The sequence below is a fragment of the Tachypleus tridentatus genome, chromosome 6, assembly GCF_004210375.1.
Source record: "Tachypleus tridentatus isolate NWPU-2018 chromosome 6, ASM421037v1, whole genome shotgun sequence".
Lineage (NCBI taxonomy): Eukaryota > Metazoa > Arthropoda > Merostomata > Xiphosura > Limulidae > Tachypleus > Tachypleus tridentatus.
In genome coordinates, this window is record NC_134830.1 from 102,991,321 (window position 1) to 103,014,170 (window position 22,850).

Consider the following 22,850-nt stretch of genomic DNA (forward strand, 5'->3'; position numbering starts at 1 on the left):
TATATCTGACTTCATGGTTGAGTAAGTTTTCTTTACCACTTTTTACTATATTTTTCAACAATACAGTTTGCATTTCTTTATTTTTTAGTCATTCATACATTGTTTTAAATGTTGTGGTTATTTCTCTCAGTGCAGTATGTTTTGCTTATTGAGAACCTTATTATAATGAACGACCTTGTAACACCAAATTTGTTTTTTCTTTAATTGTTTCATTTATTGTTGTTTGATGTCAAGCCCAAAGTACACAAAGCGTTATCTCTGCTGTGCCCATTACGAGTCTCGAAACCCAATTTTCAGTATTTTAAGTTTTCAGATTTTCTGCTGATCCTCTAGAGAAGCTTCTTTAATTGAACGTTTCGCTCCACAGTTTCTTTAGGGGCATTTTACTAAAACGCAAACCCAACCTAATTTTGTTAAATCCATATTTTCTAACTTGCTTTACTATGCTAACCGACGACACACAAAAATAGATTAAGTAATCCAACTATAACAATACTTCAGCCATAATAACTGGAAATCTTTCGAGATTATATGCTATTTAATGCATTTTGTTCTCTCACCACATAACCGAAAATAACATACTCGTATTTTGAAAATGTCTCTTGTTCATCACGTCTTTAGAACTATATGAATTGCCATAGTGACGAAATATTTTACGGATTTATTGTTTTGCTTCAACCTAGTAACAAAAAACATCCAACGACGACTGTCTTGCAAATCGATTTGAAAAATGTAAAATGTTTCACAAACTAAATGTCCATTAGGCTACATAGTATCTATCTTAGTTTAAATATTTTTAAAATACTTAGTGAATCATAAGACGCTTTAAGTGTATGTAAGAAGTCTATTACAAGACTTAGTTCTTGTAACGCATTACAGAAAGTCTGTTTTTTATATTGTATTTCTCAAACCTAACTTTTACCATGCATCAACTTTTTCATTATTATTATTAAGCACCAGGGTATGAATTGCTTTGGAAGTAATTGCTTGTTTATAGGATTATCTTAAGAATTTTGGATCTGGAAAACTAGGGAGTTGTAGTTACGTGGTTCGTATGTTTACAGTAGTGTCCAGTGATAATAAACAGATGCTTAAGAGAAATTATCGAAGTAAATTCAGGTTACAGCTTTGAAGAAGTGTTAGGCCTCACCGCAGAAATTACAGAAGTCGTAGTTGTGTACATAGTTGAAGTTGAGTGTAGGTGGAAGAACTTCGACGCCGGGCGTCGTTATATTTACCTTAAAATTTGTTCCTTGTAATTTTCCCCAAAGACCGCATCTCTATAGCAATGTTTATCCCTGGGCGTCGTTGACTATGGTAGGCGAACGAAGCCAGTGAAGTCTCCGAATCGACACAGCTTTCGCAAATGTCCTTTTCCAATTCTAACATGACGAAAACTTAAGATTATAGTTGGCTGCCAACAACTAGAATGAAAACATCAAACATAACATATAAAGCAGTTAAACTTTTAGTAATATCAACAGCACTGAACAGAAGAATTCATACAAGAGGAAAAAAATGTTGAATTTCGCGCATAGTTACTTGAGGGCTATCTATTTGCACGAAGCGTCCGTAATATAGAAGTAGTAAGCCTGGTGAAATACTGCTGGTCACTGCCAACAGGTCTTAGGCTACCATAATCGAATAACGGGACTGATCGTCACGTTATAAGAAATGAGAGATGGAAGAAATGCCATATATTCTTTATTTTGAATACTCAAATTCATGAAATGAAATGATAATAACAAAACAATAAAACTTAACCATTATTAATCTTCGTCATTATAGAAACAGTAAACGCTGTGGTAGTCAGTCATCTTCAAAGAATACCCCCTGCTAGAATAGTAACCTTACCTCCCATTCATTCTTTGGCAAGGACAGCAGCACCTAACTTATAATTCTAATCACTGATGGAACAGGTTGCGCCTCGGGATAAATACATTATTTAAATGAACAAGCGAAGTGAATGACATGACAAACTTGAAACCTGGATATAATGATCATTTTGTATACTCTTTATTCTTTCTTCACAGTATTTTTCCTGACATGGCGGATACGTGACTCGAATAGTCCTAATTTCTATGCAAACTGCACTTCTCCAAGTAGGTTACTAAATACAAGTCTTCCGCTGCTAGACTGTTGCTCTCTCCTAATTATACCATCGGTTAGAATTGTAATTTCCTTGTTTATTTAATTTGCATACGCTTCTCGTTTTCTGGGTTATTCTCTCAATTTTGGTTTAAAGGTCAAAGATCAATGTCCTTTATTTGTATTTCAACATAGTTTATACCCTTTTTTTAATCGTTATGATTATCTGTTGATACCTTGTAATATTTAGCATATTTAAATATTGAATCTGCGTAAGTTGATTGCTGTCTTCCGTGACCTACTGTAGGATTAAGTTGGTCATAAACATCTGTAAACAGGTTAGCTACATTTGTTACACGTTAATATAACACTTGTATTCCGGTAGCTTACAAGCTAACTATTTCACGTGTGTAAAACTATGTTATAGTACAGTAAAATATTTTTTGTAATTCTATATTTAGGTATGAGGATTAACTTTTTTTTCTGTAGGCCATCAACACATCAGATTTAACTGCATGATATGAAATGTGAAGTGATACCTTATCCTTTATTTTTGTTATTTGAAAAAACGTTTGAGAACGAAATAATATTAAACTAATTATTGAAAATAACAGCTTTTTTCTTGTGTAAATATTGCTTTTACTACATAACTTCTAATCATTTCATAACAGGAACAAACCTATTTGTAACATTTTAGTAGTCAGTGTGTAATTCAACTTGCACGATTGTTTATTTTTTGAACCCTTATGTCTTTCTCCGTGGTAGCTAAAAACTAAACTGTCATTGACTAAAAACTAGAAACCTTAACATGATGGTAATGTACATCTTCTTATGGGTCGAAGCCAAAGCCTTGGTACGTAAGGACTGTTTGCTGAAGGGAGAGTCACAAAAACTTCTGTTGCTATTGGAAACATTCATTCTTTGTGTTTCTTAAATTGTTAAAACCGCAAACACAGCTCTATTAACCGTAGTAACGATTCTTTTCAGATGATGTCACATGTAACAGTAGTAACAGTTCTTGTAGGATGATGTCGCATTATTTTATGTTATTTTTATTGTAGTGAAAGTTTTTCTAAGATGATGCTACAAGTATTTTATGCTATATTTATTGTAGTGACAACTCTTGTAAGATGATGCTACAAGTATTTTATGTTATTTTTACTGAAGTGACAGTTCTTGTAGGATTATGTCACATGTATTTTATTTCTTACCTTACATTACTCGTTATCTAACCAGTAACGCTTTATAATAAAATATCAGTTGCATCTGTTGATATTTCTTACGTCTCACCAAAGGCCGATTACATTTCATTTCAGTCAAAAATTTTAAATTCCTCTTCTTATTGTAGATTTTCCATCTTGAACAGCAGAGTCTTATTTTAATTGGAAGGATATGCAAAAATTACACTAGATCGTGAAACTTAATAAACGCTACTCATTAACTTATCTCAGTATGATCGATATGTAATAGTTATTTTTAAAAAAACATGGTTTCCTTTAATGCTTTTCTGAGACAAATTTAAATATAGGGTTTGTCTTTAGTAGCACAATTATTTGTCTTAATGTTTATTTGGTGTCATTTTTCCAAAATTTTAACATAATTTACATTTACTTGAAAAAGTATCTCATGTCGGTATTTTCAGCTAATGTAAGCGGCGTGTTACATACAGATGGGCTAAGCGGTCAGGCTACAGACCCCAAGGGTTCAGGAATACTGTTCCTAATATTGAATTATGCTAGCCAGAAGAAAAGGAAACCAGTTGGCAACATCCGTCATTATGAGCTTTCTAGGATCTATGATAAACAGCAGTTCTATGCTGTGCCCAGCTCATGATTCGATGGAGTCTAATTGTTATAAATTTTCGTTTTTCTGGTATGTTGATTCATGGCATTATAATACTTCTGTTCCAGTTACTATATACCGCTGGCTTCGTTAATTTATAAGTTCATTTTTAATTATAATATGTATAATTAGTTTTCCTTATGATAGAAGTGGTTGATAATCACTTTTTCTCAAGTGTTTTGATACAACTACATTGCTCAGAGTTAGCAATCAGCTGTTTTTGTTTGTTTTTGATTTTATTAGTTTTTATACGGCTTTTCTTTCCATACAATATACGATATATAAGCGTTTCTTAAAAGCTCTTTGTGTGCTTGGTTTTATCTACTTAAAAGTCCTATCGCTACTCTGTTTCATGTCTTCAACTGTTGAACGTTTTAACTTGGAACTGTAAAGTATTTTAAGCTACACTTGCATAATTCAGAGACTATTTGTCGTTCGGGGAAATATTAGCCACACTTGGACGCAAGACTTGAAGACAAAGTAGAAGGTTATAAACCTCGGCTGTAAGCTGTGGAATTGAAGGAGCCAGCCAGAGTTATCATGTCGGCAGCGACAAGGTAGGACCGGAATTTGCCGGGCCTCAAAATACTGAGGCCTATAATTACAAGCTAGCTACTCCGGCATCCGCACAAATCTCTTCTAACTTTCAACACTCTCTCTTCATGTGCATTCGGATACAACGCTTTCTCCTCGCAATAGCATCAGCTATAATGTAGTTGTAGTGTGTAGACACACAACTTTAAATTCTCTGGAAATGAATCTCAGAAGAAAAGAGATACATTTATATGCAGGGGATTAAATCATACCATATATTTTGGATAGAGATTTGTTTTTAATGTTATATGTATATTTAAATATAAAGTATATTTTATTCTTCGAAACAAAGCACTGCATTAGACCTACTACTGTAGTAAGTGTCATTAAATAAACAAATTTATTGTCTCTCAGGTTTTCAATAACTAAGTAAGTTTTTGGTTTACGTGATTTTTACATTAGTTAGATCTTGCTTACTACGAACGATCCCTCCAAATTTATTTATTATTACGTTTATTTATTTGTAATTAAGCACAAAGGTACACAAAGGACTAGCTGTGTTCTGCTCATCACGGGTATCGAAACCCGATTTCTAGTGTTTAAAGTTCACAAGCATACCGCTCTGCCACTGGAGACGTCATGAAAGTATCATTCAATTATGGTGAATATATATTTTTAATGAATAAAAAGTATTTTGTTGTTTGTTTTAGCAGATTCATTTCTTCTTCATAAATGTATTAAAAATATATCATTTTAGTTCTTGCAACTGTCACTGAATACTAAGTAAAATAAGTTTAGAGTTTGTGATGCTGCATGTACATCGTATCAATAGAGAGTTAATACGAAACAAACTGATACAAGGAATGTTGTTGTAGAAAAATTTGTGAATCATTCTTGTTTTACAGAACATCCAATAATTAGAATACTGTTATCTCATTATGCGAAGTTTTAATAAAACAGTATTTCCAATTTTTATGTATTTATGCCACTGGGTGAATATTTCGTGAAATATTGTTTACTTAAATTGCATCATAAATGCATGCTTCACATAAAACGTATAACTAAAGATTTACCTGCACAGCCTGAGCTTTGAGGCCTTATCACAATGTTTCGTACCAACTGACTCACCAAAAGATTTGCCATTGTCAGTCATGTTAGTATAGCTTTCAATTTAAGAATTAATGTGTTAGGATGTGAAGAATCTTATCAAGGTTACGAAACAGGTGTTACAGAGCAACCGTGCCTATCCGGGCTTGGGTGGAACAACAAAGAAGCTGTAGCCCTTGCCCTGTTTTTATAGCCAAGAACAACCTTTTTCGCTAATTTGATCTGTAACAGTTTCTTTATGTTAAGACAGGCCTGTCAAATGCTTATCTAGATCGTGATGACCCCCACTTTCCATGTCTTATGTAAATTAAAGGCAAGATGGGTGGACTTTCTATCCGTGCATTACACAAACTTAAGTAACTAAAATTTTGTGATAAGCACTATCTTCTATATAAATACCATAGAAAAGGCTGACTTTGTCCCTTATTTTGTGAAATGTTCATCACTTACTTACGAACCGTATCCTTAGCTTTATTTTTCAAACTTCCATAAGATAACTAAATTAGTTCATCATTGCTGTTTTTAACCTCAAGATTTTTTCTAGTTCTTCTGCTTCGGAAAATTTTTCATTTTTTTATTATTTTTGCTGTCGTAAACTAACTTTTGTAAAAGAAAGTTTATTTTTTTAACTGTTTGAAAGCATTGTATGCAAGCATCAATTTTTATATAAACAATTTCCCAAATAAGAAAGAATAGTTCCCAGTTTCGTTATTCATTGGTAAAGAAACGACAACAGCAACTTTAGCATGATTCTAAAAATTAACCATTTTTTTTCATTATTATCAACAGAAATTTGCACCAAAACTGCGAAGTCACGCAAACTTTTCACACTAATTACAATTTCGTGATACGCAACAATTAGTACGCTTGTGATTATATAGTTTAAAAATATATAGATTTTATTTCTTAACATAAGAAGAAAACTTCATCGATTTTATAGTGACAATTATAAACAACACTTTAACGTGATACGCAACTATTAGTACGCTTGTGATTATATAGTTTAAAAATATATAGATTTTATTTCTTAACATAAGAAGAAAACTTCATCGATTTTATAGTGACAATTATAAACAACACTTTAACGTGATACGCAACTATTAGTACGCTTGTGATTATATAGTTTAAAAATATATAGATTTTATTTCTTAACATAAGAAGAAAACTTCATCGATTTTATAGTGACAATTATAAACAACACTTTAACGTGATACGCAACTATTAGTACGCTTGTGATTATATAGTTTAAAAATATATAGATTTTATTTCTTAACATAAGAAGAAAACTTCATCGATTTTATAGTGACAATTATAAACAACACTTTAACGTGATACGCAACTATTAGTACGCTTGTGATTATATAGTTTAAAAATATATAGATTTTATTTCTTAACATAAGAAGAAAACTTCATCGATTTTATAGTGACAATTATAAACAACACTTTAACGTGATACGCAACTATTAGTACGCTTGTGATTATATAGTTTAAAAATATATAGATTTTATTTCTTAACATAAGAAGAAAACTTCATCGATTTTATAGTGACAATTATAAACAACACTTTAACGTGATACGCAACTATTAGTACGCTTGTGATTATATAGTTTAAAAATATATAGATTTTATTTCTTAACATAAGAAGAAAACTTCATCGATTTTATAGTGACAATTATAAACAACACTTTAACGTGATACGCAACTATTAGTACGCTTGTGATTATATAGTTTAAAAATATATAGATTTTATTTCTTAACATAAGAAGAAAACTTCATCGATTTTATAGTGACAATTATAAACAACACTTTAACGTTTCGCACACAAAAATATTTCTAGAATCTCAATTAAGTAAAAGCTAATGTTGTTACAGTTGTTTTTTCGTAGTGCAAATCTACACTGACTGACCATCACCACTCTATCAACAAATTTAAAAAAGGAAACAAAAACATATTCACTTTAATTATTTGAATACTGAATTCACTTGAGTTTGAAATCGCCAGATAAACTGATTTGTTCTTGGGGAATCAGATATATAGATAACTGATTTATTAGGTTGAAATAAATTAAAGTAGAAACTCTCTCATATGTCACTAGAGTGTTTCACAGGGAAAATTGCTTGGCGCTTTTATTGAGATGGAAAATCACTCGTTAACGATAATTGCATGCATGTACTAATTTACACTTTTAACAAATATTTTGAAATATAATAAATTGCTGTTTTTATATCCACTAATTAAAAAAGAAAACCGTTGATGAGTTATAATGGGAACTTTTCTTTCTCACTATATACTAGCATGATACCTATATTTAAGCGTCATCTTTTTCAAACATGTCTTATGATATTTCTATAGTATTTTTTGTTTTAGGCTTCCTACTGTTTTGACATACAATAGTTTATGTTAAGTGTAAAAAAGAAGTGTTTCGTGAATACTCTAGATTGTTGCATAAACATTCTTACATGATGCAATTAAGGAGGTACCACTGCATAGTGTATTATTATAACTTACTACTTACCCAAATAGATTTTCTATCTGTTTTCAAATATATAGGCATAGTGTAAACTTGGCACAAATTAAAAATAATTATATACTAATAACCATTTCTAAATAAATTTGTAAAGATGTAGTATGATAAAATGGACGTCAAAAAATAAACAATAATTTATCATTCAAGTCCATAAATTTATATCTGGAATAGTAGGTTACTTATAGCTTACATTCTGTTGAATAAGTTCGAAAACATGTATTGTAACGCAAAGGATAAGCTTTCACAGAAATTATATATTTTTGTCAAGTTGTCACTCAAACAGAACAAGTTGGGGAAATCAGTGTCATAGTAACCAATGAAAAGTTACTTGATATCTTCGCAGATTATTCGTCTCTCGCATTCCCACCCCGCGTTTCAGTCGTTCACCTATCACAAAAAGTGATTTAACATTCTTGGTTAAAATATGATTTAACTCTTAGAGTTACCGACCTAGTTCATATGAACTTTAAATTTTTTTTCAACATATTTTTCTAAATTAAACTACACGCACGAAATGTATTATTGCAATTAATCCGAGAAATATATACTAGGATCATAAAAGATGAGTGATTTAACACAACGTAATTTTTTTTCTTGAATTATCTGGAGAAGATGTGAACAATTAAAAAACATAAACTTACTCATTACAATACAACATCTGGACACCCCATCTTACAGTTGTAAACTATGTAAAAAAGTCGGTTATTTGAGGATAAATGCATTCAACTACAGACATAAAGAAACTCACTATATAATAACAGTATGAGAAGTATGTTGATAACTTATCTGTTTACCTGATTTTGTATTTGTATAAATTATTTTCATTTCTCTCTCTCAGAAGTGTATCGATCTGATCCTTTGTGTCCCTCTATAACCAAGACGTGATGACGAAGACGATTCAGTCTGTGTACTTCCGAGCTTCAATAAATACGTTGATATAATCGTCTAGAGTTCATTAAGGAAGAATATAACTCTTGTAGAAACAAAGGTCAACAGCTTTTTGTTGACCATGGTGCTGTCCTCTGCTAACGAGATTCGACAAGAAAGACGATTGTGATAAATTATAATAATTGACCGCACTGAAACACTTTTGTTCAAGAGGCTGTCTATAATGAAATAACCGAAATATTCTTAAGCTACTGGTTACACAAACGAACCTGTAACGTTTTGGTTGCAACTCATTAAAAAAAAACAACAACAACAAAAAGTATCACGTAAAAATACATTCATGTTTTAGAAGTTCATTGTACTTATTGTAAAACATTGTGTATTCATAGAAATATAGTATTGGGGGTAATATTATAAGAAACAATTACCATGTTTATTACACGTGCTAGTATTATTATTTTAATAAATGAAAATATCTACGTCATTTAAAATGGCCGAATCTCAGAGAAATGTTGAAAAGTAACAAAAAATGCCTTAACTTAACTTAAATGCCTTATTTATCTAATTTACTGTTAACATCTTTCTTTTCAACATACTTCTAATATGAAACATACACCACTAGAAAAATTAACATTAAATTACCAAAATGATTAAATATTACTGAATTTTATATTCTTAATTTACGAAGTTATCTTTCTACAGTTACAGTTAGGTGAATCGTGATTGTCTAAATATTTAAATGTGCTCCTCCAGTGGCACAGCGGTTCGTCTGCTGAATTACAATGCTTGGAATCGGGTTTCAATACTTGTGGTGGCCAGAGCACAGATAGCCCATTGCGTTGTTTTGTGCTTAACTTCAATCAATCAATCAACATATACATTCATGAAATGTGATTCGAATGGCTATAAGAGTATTTTGTTTCTAATCTAAAGTTGACAGCTATAAGTTGTATAATTTGATCCATATTCTGATAAAACTAAGTATTTAGGGGTTTCTCTGCATACCGTTTTAGAATATTTTAGAACGTTGAGGTTTTGATTTTATAGTGAGACATATACATGGTTGTTTTGAAATGGTAAATGAATAAGGAAGTTACTGATGACTAAACACCCGGTTATGCAGAGTACAGTACAGAGAAATATTTGATTTTAATATACGACCGACCTGGATTCCATAAAACACGTACTCATATATACTTGGTAGTAACGTCTCTTTATTTAGTCATATTTTAACAGAATACAAATTATCTGACATAAGATAAACTGACAAATAAGGTGATAATATATGTGGTAAAAGGAAATCACGAGAATTTTTGTGAAGTAAACGAAATAATCAGATAAAACAGCATATCTTACATGGTCACTGATGGGTTTTAACCTTTATTTACCAACTATTCTATAGACAAACACTCAAATAAAAACGATCACACGTAACACTCATATTGAATGTAATCATATGAATGTATAATAATGGATGTGCATCTCCAAATATTTGTAAAAGAATGGTGTATTGGTATGTATATACGTAACTGTATAAAATAAGGATATCAATATGTGTATCCATAACGTCCCTTTTATAATACGTCTAGGTGACTCCGATGTGGTCCAACCTTAGATTTGGATTTCAAAATAGCGAAGTAGTTTCAAATCCTTGCTATACTACAAAATATTTTTTTTTAACTTTAAGATGTGGAAGCGTCACAACAGTGATAGTCAACCTCTTAGTGTGGATGATAAGAGTTGCTCAGTGCCTGCGCCTCCTCTGGTCAATGGTTGAAAAGGGGTACAAAGGCAGATAGCCTTAGTAGTTTTGCCATGAATATATAACACAAACATTATTCACATAAATAGGCAACTACAAAATGAAATATCCGTATTTTATAAAATTACAGACTCTGAATATTTTATAATTATAAGACTGGTTGTCTGAGCATGTTAATATTTTATATCTATCCACGATAACTTTAATATATGTATTTCTTCTGTATCATGCAATTCTTATAAGTATATAGTAGTTACTTTATGAACAAATACTGTGAGCAGAGAGCTTGTAAAATAAATTTACCTTTCATAAATATAGATGCTTTTCTGTCCTTCAAATGCATATGCTAGTATTTGAGTGAATTTGTGCTTGCGCTTTATGTTTTCGATAATAATTAGGTTCCTGAATTAATTACGTAGCAACAATTATCATTATAGGATTTCATGTACTGTACATTACAAGCTGCTTTTAATGTCAAAACCGAAGAAAACAAAATATATACTAAACATTTAAAAATTCAAACTAATTCTATAATATAATTATAGACATTATTATGCATGCGTGTGTTTTATTATAGCAAAGTCACATCTGACTATCTGCTGAGTCCACCGAGGGGAATCGAACTCCTGATTTTAGCGTTGTAAATCCGTAGACTTATCGATGTAATAATGGAGGACTTTACGATAACACATGAAACAAGCTGACTTTGGAAATGCATTAGCTACGAAGATATCACTTTAAGACATTAAAACAGTTTGCCTTCAGAAAATGTTCAGGTATTCATTCACATACACAAGGCAGCTGAGCTTGAAATATCGAGAAACTGTCTTGGTTGCAGAAACATGTCTGGTTGTAAGTTTTAATTTTAAAAGTGTATAAGTATAGGTGAATGTATAACAATATGCCAAATACACTATATCTGCAACTTTAAGCTATCGTAATTTCGCCTGCAACATGCAAGCAAAACCACTGAAATCTGACTACTTCTTTCTATTTGAAGACTTTATGAGTAAAACTAAAAATAAAATTGCAAGATATAAACCACGCTTATCTGCTATATACAGTGACAGCGAGGTATTTCGTTCAAAACCAAGATTCATCGACTGGTCTGAGATAAGGCAGAAAGAGTATTATTCTAGAAGATATTTATATCATCAGTTCTCAGAATAAGACTGTTATGGGATGAAGTAGTAAGTGGAAGTACGTGTATCTAAATGTATTTGTTTCTATACTTTAAGGTTTGAATTTTATGTTAAAGAGAGCTTCGCAAAACATGTAATCTAAATTATATTTTACATTTCTTTACACGGAAGAAAGTATAACCTGTGATTTAGAGACCTAATGTATCCTTTGATTTGTTGTTCCCTTTGATGTGGATTGCAATTTTGTCTATTCAAGGTTCATCTATACAGCGTGGGTCAGCAAACAAAAGAAATACAGACTCAAAACTCTCTTAAATGTAATCTAAATAATGATATAAAGTAGGAGTATATTTTTGCTTATATTTAATAGTAAAACGATATTTATGAAGTATACTCTACATGATGTAGTAGCATTCTAAATACGTCATTTGTCATTATGCAGCCATGCGAAACTTTCTCTTAAAAATTACGAAAATATGCGAAATTTTAGAAGAAGCTGTTCAATTTTACTGGATATACCTTTTATAATATTTAATAATTACTATAGAAATATTTGTATAGCACCTTCTAAGGCAAGTTAAACCATTTTTTTTCTTATTTATTCAGTCAGTCGAAGATGTGTCCCGATTTAATTTCTAATTTCAGGCAGTAATTGATGGAAAAATATAACATTCTTTTTTTTTTCCATTTAATTGTTTTAGAGACAGTGATGTCTTGTCGTAAATAGGTCACTTGATGATTCCGCGAGCTTATAATAAGACTAAATTCGGGATTGGATATCCCATTATATAGCTTTGTGTTTAACCACAAACACACATACTTTGTTGTAAAAACGGGTGGAGCCAATAATTCCTACAGAATATAAAACACGAGACAGTATCACTACTTAATTCATTGATTTGTAAACAGATTAGGTCCACAACTTTTAGATTTGTTTACATTTAGCAGTGAATGGCTTATTGTGTAAGCACTATTACATATTCCCCCGCTAGTACAGCGGTAAGTCTATGGGTTTGCAACGCTAAAATCAGGGGTTCAATTCTCCTCGGTGGGCTCAGCAAATAGCCGGAGGTGGCTTTGCTATAAGAAAATACACAAACTATTACATATCGATGTTATTGCGAGACGAAATTCTTCGAACATGACGCCTTGTGTACTAATCAGTTTTTTTGTTTTCACCGTGATTTGTGTCAAGTGTTACAAGAAACAGACAGTTTTATTAAAACATAAGGATATTCTTTATAAAAAAGACAATAAACCACCTGAAAACATCTAAAAGTCGTGGATTACAGTAAAACAATCGCTGGCGACAGTTGGCCAACGCAGGTTGTATTTGTGCCTTTTGTTATCAGTGTTCATGGAGAGTTTAGAGAATGACAACTGGTTTTGTCTGACAGTGTTTGCTTCTGTTGACTTCAGTCTAGTATATTTAGTAGTATGTTTGGGCATCTACATTCTCATGCAGTGGTATTACTCACTTTCAAAAACATGTTGGCGTCTTATTTATCTGGCAAACAACTGTATGCTTTCTCGGAACTCTCAAAATATTTAAATTTCTTTCTTTAGGAAATATAATGCAGAGAAAAGGCAGTTCAAACTATTGTTGAATGTTAGTTTTCATCTTTATTATATTTATTAGCATAAATTAATGAAAAACATGTTAACAATAATATGGTGTGTGACCTTTCAAACTATATATATATATATATATACATATATATATATGAATCGTGATATTAATGATAACTCCTCTTATTCAGATATTTTATTCTGAGTTTAGTGTAGTTTGGTGGATGGTGATGACTAGCTGCCTTTTCTCTAGTCTTACTCTGTTAATTTAAAGACAGCTAGCGCAGATAGCCCTCGTGTAGCTTTGCGCGAAGTTCAAAATAAACAAACAAAGCCGTTCCACCTCTAGCTTCTGTTTATTTGAACTGCCTCTCGGTTCAGTTTACCAAAGTGAAAATGCAACTGTCCTGTAGGTCCGGCTTGGAAGTCATTTGCTTTTTTTTTATGAAGTAGATGGAAAACAACTGATCTTCTTATCACGCAAAATACCTAAAGTAATCGTGCATGATATGATTAAAGACTAATCTTTGATTATTTGACTTTTTCAAGTCCTAGAAATCCTAGCTGTCGTATTTAATGAAATTGTGATTTATTTAATTCGGTCGTCAATGTAAATTTTTAACTGTATTGTGCCAGCACTTCCATAACATTACGTAACATATACTCCATTTTTCTTCTCTTTAACATCAATATGATTTATATCAATTCGACGTTTTAATTCCATCAAAGCCCGGTTGCATTAATTTTATGACAAAAAAGCGGTATTTGTCAAAAAAAAATGTCTAAACTTATTTAAATAGTTCTGGTTATGGGTTAACTGTAATTATCTCTTTTAATTATATGATATTACTTACTTTTAAAATGTTCTAAGGATTAATATTAATGTAATTTTTTTATCAGACGCTCATATGCCTTGATTATGTCATATACTTTGAAACTTGTATTCACTGTTAGAAGTTTATAATACTTTTTTACTCTCCAATCTGTATAAAAACGTTTTTGAAGTTATGTATGATAATATAGACAACAAAATGGCTGTAGACTGAGATATTAGATCATTAAATACAAACACATATTATGATCGCAAAGAAGAGGAAAGACGCTTGTTTAAACAAAATTCAAGTAATTCAAATTGCAAGTATTATCCATAGGCTTTCGCTTTCCTTGCTTAAAATATCTACAACTCCTTTCAATGCTTGCATTATATTAATAGTTTATGAAGTATAGTAATTTCTTTAAATGAAACCATTACCTTTTCTATTAATCTTAAAATTTAACTTTTACCGAGTACGATATGCTTGTTATATTTCACGAAAAGTTATATGCGCCAAGCTTTCTTAATTTTAAAGTGATAAACTAGAGGGAAAGCAGCTAGTCAACACCACCCACAGTCAACTCTTGGGTTAGTTTTGTAAAATTGAACAGTAGAATTTGACTGTCATTCTTATATCATGCACATGATCCCAATAGTGCGGAGCGTGTTTTTATTTATCATCATTTCTGCGGAAGTGGAACGCGAACCACTGAACCTCACATCTACCCCAGATCCTAGGCCGCGTTCGGCTCTACTAAGCGTGAACTTTCACATCTTTACACAATATGTAAAGAATAATCATAATTTCTAATTGTATAGCTCTATACTGAGCATAATTTATGTTGTAAAATGGTGTCATTCGCCCCATTCTGTTCATTGTTATACAAATCAGTCATATGATCTGATTTCTAAATTGGTTATTCATTTAGTCTATGCTATATATATATATTACGGACTCACATAACCTTGACTCTTTTGTTATTTTGAAGTGAAACACATAGTTCAAAATTATTCAAATTGTTCATGAGCTATGACTGTGTCTTAAAGATAACTATGAATATTTCAGTCACGCAGTGTGCCACCCACAGATGTAGGACCACCAAGCTGTTGCTAATTGGTTATAAGTTTCTCAGAGTGTTCCTACCAGAATTTGCAAATTCTTTAAAAATCAATGTTGTAGCTGAACGGATATCAACGATAAACTAAATCAGATATTCATAGGCGAAATTGGACGTCATGTCAGAAAAACGATAGTCGGAAACGGGACTTATAAGACAAGGTAAGCTTGTAAACCACATTCTCAATATGGTGTAATTCACTCACATCTAGGTTCAGAACATTTCGCTTTTAATTGCACCGAGATCACACCAAGTGGACCAACGAAATTTCAGGCAATGTTCCTTTTATAGACGTTTCACTCTATTCTCTTCAAATAAGATGAATAATAGTCTAGAGTTCAGTTTTATTTTCAGAGATAAATATGATATGTATGATTTTTAGTAAATATGCATCGGAAATAAGCATTGGTCGAAGTACCAATTTCTAAATCCCGCGGAATAATACCATTATAATACCATTGATTCAATGGAGTGGTTATCAAGCTCACTGGACTTTAATCCATCGAAAATATATGTACTTCACTTGGAAAACTTCAGACAGTGAAAATTGTCATAGAAACAGTTCATTCAGAGGAATGATTGAAGACACCTCATTATGAGCAATATAGTTTGAAAAGTCATGTTTCTTCTTTCGTTTACTTTCGTCAAGCTTCTCCCTGTTTTATTTATTCTAATTCGTCCAAGATGCTCATTTCTAAGTTTTCCCTGTTAAATTCCTGTTCTTTCTCTATTATTCAGACTGTGCTTTTTAAGTATGACGCTATAAAGCTATGATTCAAGTTTTAAATTTAATACTTCATCCAGCTGACTGGAAAACCTTAATGTCTTTTTAGCAATTATATACAATATAGCAATTATGTTGTTTATCTGGGTTCCCTAACTCTCACACAAGTTTTAATATTTTTATCCTTAAAAAACACCACACCACAAATTTGGAGAACACAAGTAAAGCAACTTCATGAGATATTGCAACACTGGACGAAATTGAAATCTCTGTAAGTATCTCATAAACTCTTACTTCTCTAACCTAACAAATGACATCGGCTTATCCTTACATAAAAGCAAAATTCTGCCTTCTAAAACCAAAAGCTGGGAGACGCATGATATTATCGTTATAGTGTTTGTACATGATTTTCATTTACGTTGTTGTTGTTTGTTATTAAGCACAAAGATACACAAACAGCTATGGGTTCTTTGCCCATCACGGGTATCGAAATCCCATTTCTAACAGTATAAGTCTGCAGACATACCACTGTCTAACTGGAGGGTTCTCATTTATGGTAAATATATTTGTCTTTAAGAATATAACTGTAATATATTTTGATTTTGTTTGTTTCGAATTAAGCATAAAGCTACACAATGGGTTTTCTGTGCTCTACTCACCACGGGTATCGAAACCCAGATTTTAGCGATGTGAGTCCGCAGACATGCCGCTGTGCCACTGAGGATCGTATATATCTTATTAACTAATATACCTCCAACATTGGAATTACAATAAAACCCTTTAACACTTCTTCTTTTGGAATACACAAAGTTCGTCATAAGGTAATATTTATAAACGTAACCATTGTGTTGCTTCTCAGATTCAGAGATGTCAGAATTCAGGTATTCGCCAGCTTATCTTAACTGTATGAAGATATAATGCTTAGCGATTTCTGGCCGGATATGGCCAGATGGTTAGGGCACTCGCTCGATTTGTAATCTGAGGGTGGCAGCTTTGAATCCCCGTCACACCAAACATATTCGCCCTTTCAGCCGTGGGGGCGTTATAATGTGCGGTAAATCCCACTATTCGTTGATGAAAGAGTAGAACAAGAGTTGGCGGTGAGTGGTAATGACTAGCTACCTTACCTTTGGTCTAAATTAGGGACGGCTAGTGTAGATAGCCCTCGCGTAGCTTTGCTCGAAATTCAAAAACAAGCTAACAAATTTAGCAATTTCTTAAGAGTAAAATGGCTCATGTTTTTAGCCAATGCCTCAGAGGTAAAGAAAAAGTATGTGCGCGTGTGTGTTTAGTGTACCTCCTCGAGTACACATTTTAATATTGTTTGGGAACATAGTTCAGTAATAAAAGTCAGGAATCGGTCAGGAATCGAAGTTCTTTTAACCTTAAGAATATTAATAACGACACCTCTGGATTGATCACAGCTTTACTTATACACACTGTATCACACACAAGAATCTCGTGCAAACTAAAAATATACATGTATATGAAGAAAGGTTCGACTTCCTAGAGTATCATTAACTAATTTATTGGTTGCTTGTCGACCTCTGTAATAATATTTGGTTTACCGATAGTCTTTAGAGGTAACGGTGACGCCCATTCATAATTTCATCTACTTTATTGAAATGATGCTTAGGCATGTTTGATCTTCATTCTTAGCTTTGCTACATTTCATAATTAACTTGTAAATGTCATCTCTTAACACACATGACGTTAACTTCTTTTATACCACTTCATTTGTCCTTATATTTAAAGAAAACAAATAAACGTTAGTCAAAGTTGAAACAAGTGAATTAGCTGGTCAAATAGAGATTACAGCGCAACATTTGAGATTTTAAAAATTGTCCTTTTATTTTGACGCCGAAACGATGTATTTTGCAACTCCTTTAATCAAAAAGCTCTGCAAGTATAAACATTACAGATTACCAGAATACTTGCTTAAAGATTAACATAATTAGGTTTGAAAATATAACTCGAAACTCAACATACATTACACGTCAGCATTGATATATTAACTTCAGGCAGTTCATTTGAATTTGACAGAGATCGTTACTTTATAATCAAATTTTAGATTTTAATTAGCAGGCGGTACGAGGTTAAAAGGTACATGTATGTATTTGTACATATGACAAAGATACTAAGACCATTTACTGTCGACCCTCATTGTTAATGACAATTCAGAGGAAAGGTATCCATCCACAGCATTCTGTATGTGTGTTTTCTTATAGAAAAACCACATCGGGCTATCTTCTGAGTCCACCGAGGAGAATTGAATCCCTGGTTTTAGCGTTGTAAACCCGAAGACTTACAGCTATCCTAGCGGAGGACCAGCATTCTACCACCCACCATTCACACAATATGATGACCAGATAACACTATGAAACACAATTTTTATTTTTTCTTGTTTCTGGGCAGCAAGTGTTATTTCCCGATTGCTTATGCCTAAAATAAATGGAAAAGAACTATTTTTCTCCTCAAACTTTGCTTTTCTGACCTGGGAGCGTTTAACGGAAGCATGATGGGAAACTATATTTGGGGGCTGATACGTGAAAGTGATTAGCATTACAGTCGCAAATCTCGAAACACTAGTCACTTCTAAACATTTTTGTATAACTTTAGTGTAAATACATGTAAATTTTGATTCATATATTGTATTATTCAGACCTTATGTAAATGAAAATGTGCAAATTTGCCCGTTTTTACATAGAAAATAGGTTAATTTATAAATTTCATTATCCAGGTCACAAAAGCAAAGTTTGAAGGGAATAATGGCCATTTTCTGTAATTTTACATCATAAGCAATTAAGAAATAACACATACCATCCAGGAACAAAATTTATGTTACATAGTGTAATTATTATAAAGTATCCACAGTTTAAAGTATGAGAAATATTTTGTGATGTCACACATATTTGAACTAGTCTTCCTATCAGCACCAGTTGAACTATTGAGTCTCATCTTATAAAAGTTTCGGTATTCATCTAAATGGTTTTGCTGCTAGGACTGTGATGAATCAAGGCAATTGTTCTTAACAAGTAAAAGTGTGTTCCTTTTCATTTTGTAAGTATGTTCAAATTAGTTTAAGCAGCATTAGTATATTAGCGGATGGAAAACAACCTTTTAGAATATATCTGATTTTCTTAAAATTGGTAATACGAAACTAAGCTGTTTATTTACAGATTTAAATCAACGAGATATGTAGGTGTTTAAGCGTGATATTTAACTTTCAAGAATCATGACTACGTATAGTTTTATGTAACGATTTTCAAGGAATTTGCTATCTCTTGAAAGTTGTTGTTACGCCCTCTGGTGCAAAAACTGCAAAATATTTTGAGGCTTAAGCGCACGATGCGTCTACTTCTCAACAGAAGAAGGCGGGGCTTTTGGTGAATACTTTTTTCTTGATACACTAAGTTTAAGAATGCATGGTGTCAATCTCCGATACAATCGATATCATCTCTCCAATAGATGTTGACCGTGCCTGAAAATGGGATGGTGGCCAGAGATGGTGTCAGATGTGTGACCAAGTTTTATATGTGATTAATCAGAGTCGTGCAGGTCGGTGCACTCTTTCTTCTTAAACCAGACACACTGATGGTAGTGCGTTATACCAGGAAACCACTACCTAGCAGTTTAGGTGGAAGGGGTGTACGGCTATTCATAAAACAAACGTTGTGGTTTCCGTCTGGAATGCAGTCGCGCATCCGTTGACCAAATGTTACACATTTTTTTCCAGAAACAACGAAATTTCTATCTACCACAATAACTCAAAAATAATATAAAACAAATAGTGAATACTTTTAACACATGCCACTGCACGCACGATTAAAGACAAGAATATGGTACGATTAATCCCTAAGTATAAAATGTGATTAGCTAATAGACTATCTTACCTTTAATGTATTTGTAGCAAAATTCTTAACTATACATACTTTTATAATCGTATATGTGTGTGTATGTATTTCATTGTTTTTAAATGGTTTTAAAATCAAATTATTTTATTTTTGATAGATTATTAATGATTTCCAATACGTTACTGGATTCACAGGCGCATGTGTAAATGAAATCGGTATTAACGTACGCATACCAATTTTGATTAGCATTTGAAAATTGATAGTGATAATTATAGTTTTTAAAAGACTAATTCAATAAACATTAAAACTATAAATAAAAGGACTTTGATTGCTTGCCTATAAAACCGGGAATTTAAGTTTCTTTATTATGAAATGACTGATCTTCTAGAACAGTTGTCTTAAAATATTTAAATCATTGTAAACAGGTTAGGCAGATTTTATACTCCTACGATAACATTTAGACAATTAAATAACAAAGTACCATAATGATCAACGAAGTGATATGCGTGAAGAAATAGAGCAGAAAACAAATATAAAAAAAAACCTGTTGAGATCCCAGCTTCGGAAATTATCATCATTTGATCTACTGTATTAATATTTGGAATTCCTACTAATTTGTTAGTAATAGTATCTAATGGTTCTGTATGTAATCTCTTAATACCAGTTCTTCTGGTTTTTAACAGAGTAACTTCATGGATGAGAAAAACGAGTACTGTATGTTCTTATAAATTTCAATACTGAATTTTACCAAATCCATTTTCGGACTATATGCATGTAGTGTGATGACGTTTTCTTCTACCCAGTCTAATCCTCTAGTTACATTTATCCAATTAGCTTAAGAGAGATTATTACACTAATAATGTCGTGACTAGATAAAGGATGGGTTGCTATTGTGTGTAATGAATTATATTATGTAACTTATTTTGATCGTTATTACTCCATTTTCAAGTAAGACACATTTTCCTGTAAGTTTGAAAAATGAATTTAAAATTATTTCCTAAAACAACCGTTTCTTTGGAAGAAAAACAGCTGAAACATGTGAAAGTTAGTAAGTAAGTATCACATATTTTTATACAAGAAAACCTTCGGTTAGCTGGTAAAGCATGTAATCTATGAGGTAAATACTACCATTGCTATCTTGTTTAATTCTATTAGTTTCGTAAAATAAATATCCTATAAAAATTACCTTGGTAATTCTAATCTTTTATGTTTTCTCGTTAAAGAAACTCAAGTTAATAAAACCTTACAAAAGCTGTGAGACATGCCGACAATCGCATGTTTATCCCTAGAATGTTTTAGACCATTAACTTGTTTAAATAAGTGCAATGATTTTCACTGTTTGTTTTGAAAGTTAAGCCCAAAACAACACAATGAGCTATCTGTGCTCTAACCACCACGAGTATTGAAACCCGAATTCTAGCTTTGTAAGTCTGCAGACATGCCTTTGCGCATTAAAGGGCAAGGAGTTTCACAGCAAACATTATTACAGTCTTGATAGAAATTTATTCAAAGTATTTTCACACACACAAAATATTTTAAGAAATGTTTATGGTAGACATTGGAATAAAGTCAATTTCAAGCTGCAGACGAAAAAACGTCGTTTCAAATGTTGTGGTCAACTTCTGGTAAAATAGAAAATCTACAGAGATATCTAATATGTGAAACCGGTAAACGACTAGGCTTTCAATAATATCTGACGTGAGTAACTTTACAAAGTAGGGAAGATGAGATTTTTAAGGCTTTTTTCAGACTATAAACAAATAGAAAATCATTATTTGTAAATCTCATTGTTTTTTTTAACTATGACAAGAATTTTAAAAATTCGACTGCTTTATGGCAATTGATAGATTTTACATACTGTGTGAAGTATTTAAATAGTATTGATATCAAGTTGTTCGACGGTATTCACATTCATATGTGATATAGTTTGACGAAAAGACGTTAGGGTTCGTAGCAACATAAGAACAGATGTAAAAAACCCGTGAAGACGAAAAAAATCGAAACTCCACCTAGTAAATTTAAAATGATATTCCCCATTTTTATAATAATAATAATCACAGAATATTCATACCGATTCCCAGGATGTTATATTAGACAATGTTAAAGTGTTTCCTTTATTCTTGGATTCGAAAGTATTCCATGTTCTTGTAGGGATGAAAAGCCATTGGTGAATAATTATTTAAGAGTAAGCAATGAAGCATCTGAATATAATTTTTTTTCTTTTGACGATAATAAATGAATATATAGTCCTCCGAATTTGTACTCGAATTTGAATTCCTGTAATAAAGTAATCGTGTTCAAACACTTTGGATAAAAGTGTTTTTTTTTTCTCTTCTAAAATTAACATTTTCGCCAAAATGGAGTTTATTTAATAACTTTAAGTGTGAGAGCACTTTGGCGAACGAATAGTGGGAGTGACCGTAACATTATAAAGCCCAAGGGCTGAAAGGATGGGCATGTTTGGTGTGCTGGGGAATCGAACCCGGGATCCTCAGATTACGAGTCAGTACCCTAACCATCTGGCCATGCGCATTAGAAGAGTTTAGTGCAGTCAAATCTCACAGAAAGGAGCAATCCAAGTGTTGGTGGTGGGTGGTGTTTATTGACTGTCGTCCCTCTAGTCTATCAGTTAAAATTAGGGACAATTAGCATAAATATCCTTTGAGGTTTCTACTTGAATATCCAATATCAAATAAATAATATGGCATACGTCGTCCTATAATAATAATTATTATAATTAGCTTTAATAAGCTAAGCAAGAAATACAAGATCTACTGGCATCGCTTTTCTGCTAAAATACGGTGATATGACGTGTGAGTGAGCCGAGGGGGTTGCAGTGGTTAACGTGCCGAGACTGTGAATGCGAAAGTCCATGGTTTGC

The 22,850-nt window shown here is 32.2% G+C and overlaps 1 protein-coding gene across 2 annotated transcripts in view; it reads left to right on the forward strand.

Moving 5' to 3' along the window:
* Positions 1 to 22,850, forward strand: part of LOC143253215 (protein dachsous-like) — a 123,444-nt gene that overhangs the window by 43,370 nt on the left and 57,224 nt on the right. Inside the window, exon 1 of one of the 2 annotated variants that reach the window (XM_076506681.1) lies at positions 19,900 to 19,957. The exons of the other annotated variant lie outside the window; for it this stretch is intronic. Within the exon in view, the coding sequence (XP_076362796.1) occupies positions 19,955 to 19,957 (3 nt within the window). The 5' untranslated portion in view covers positions 19,900 to 19,954. Of the gene's footprint in view, positions 1 to 19,899; positions 19,958 to 22,850 lie in introns of those variants that run through there. 2 annotated transcript variants of the gene reach the window in all.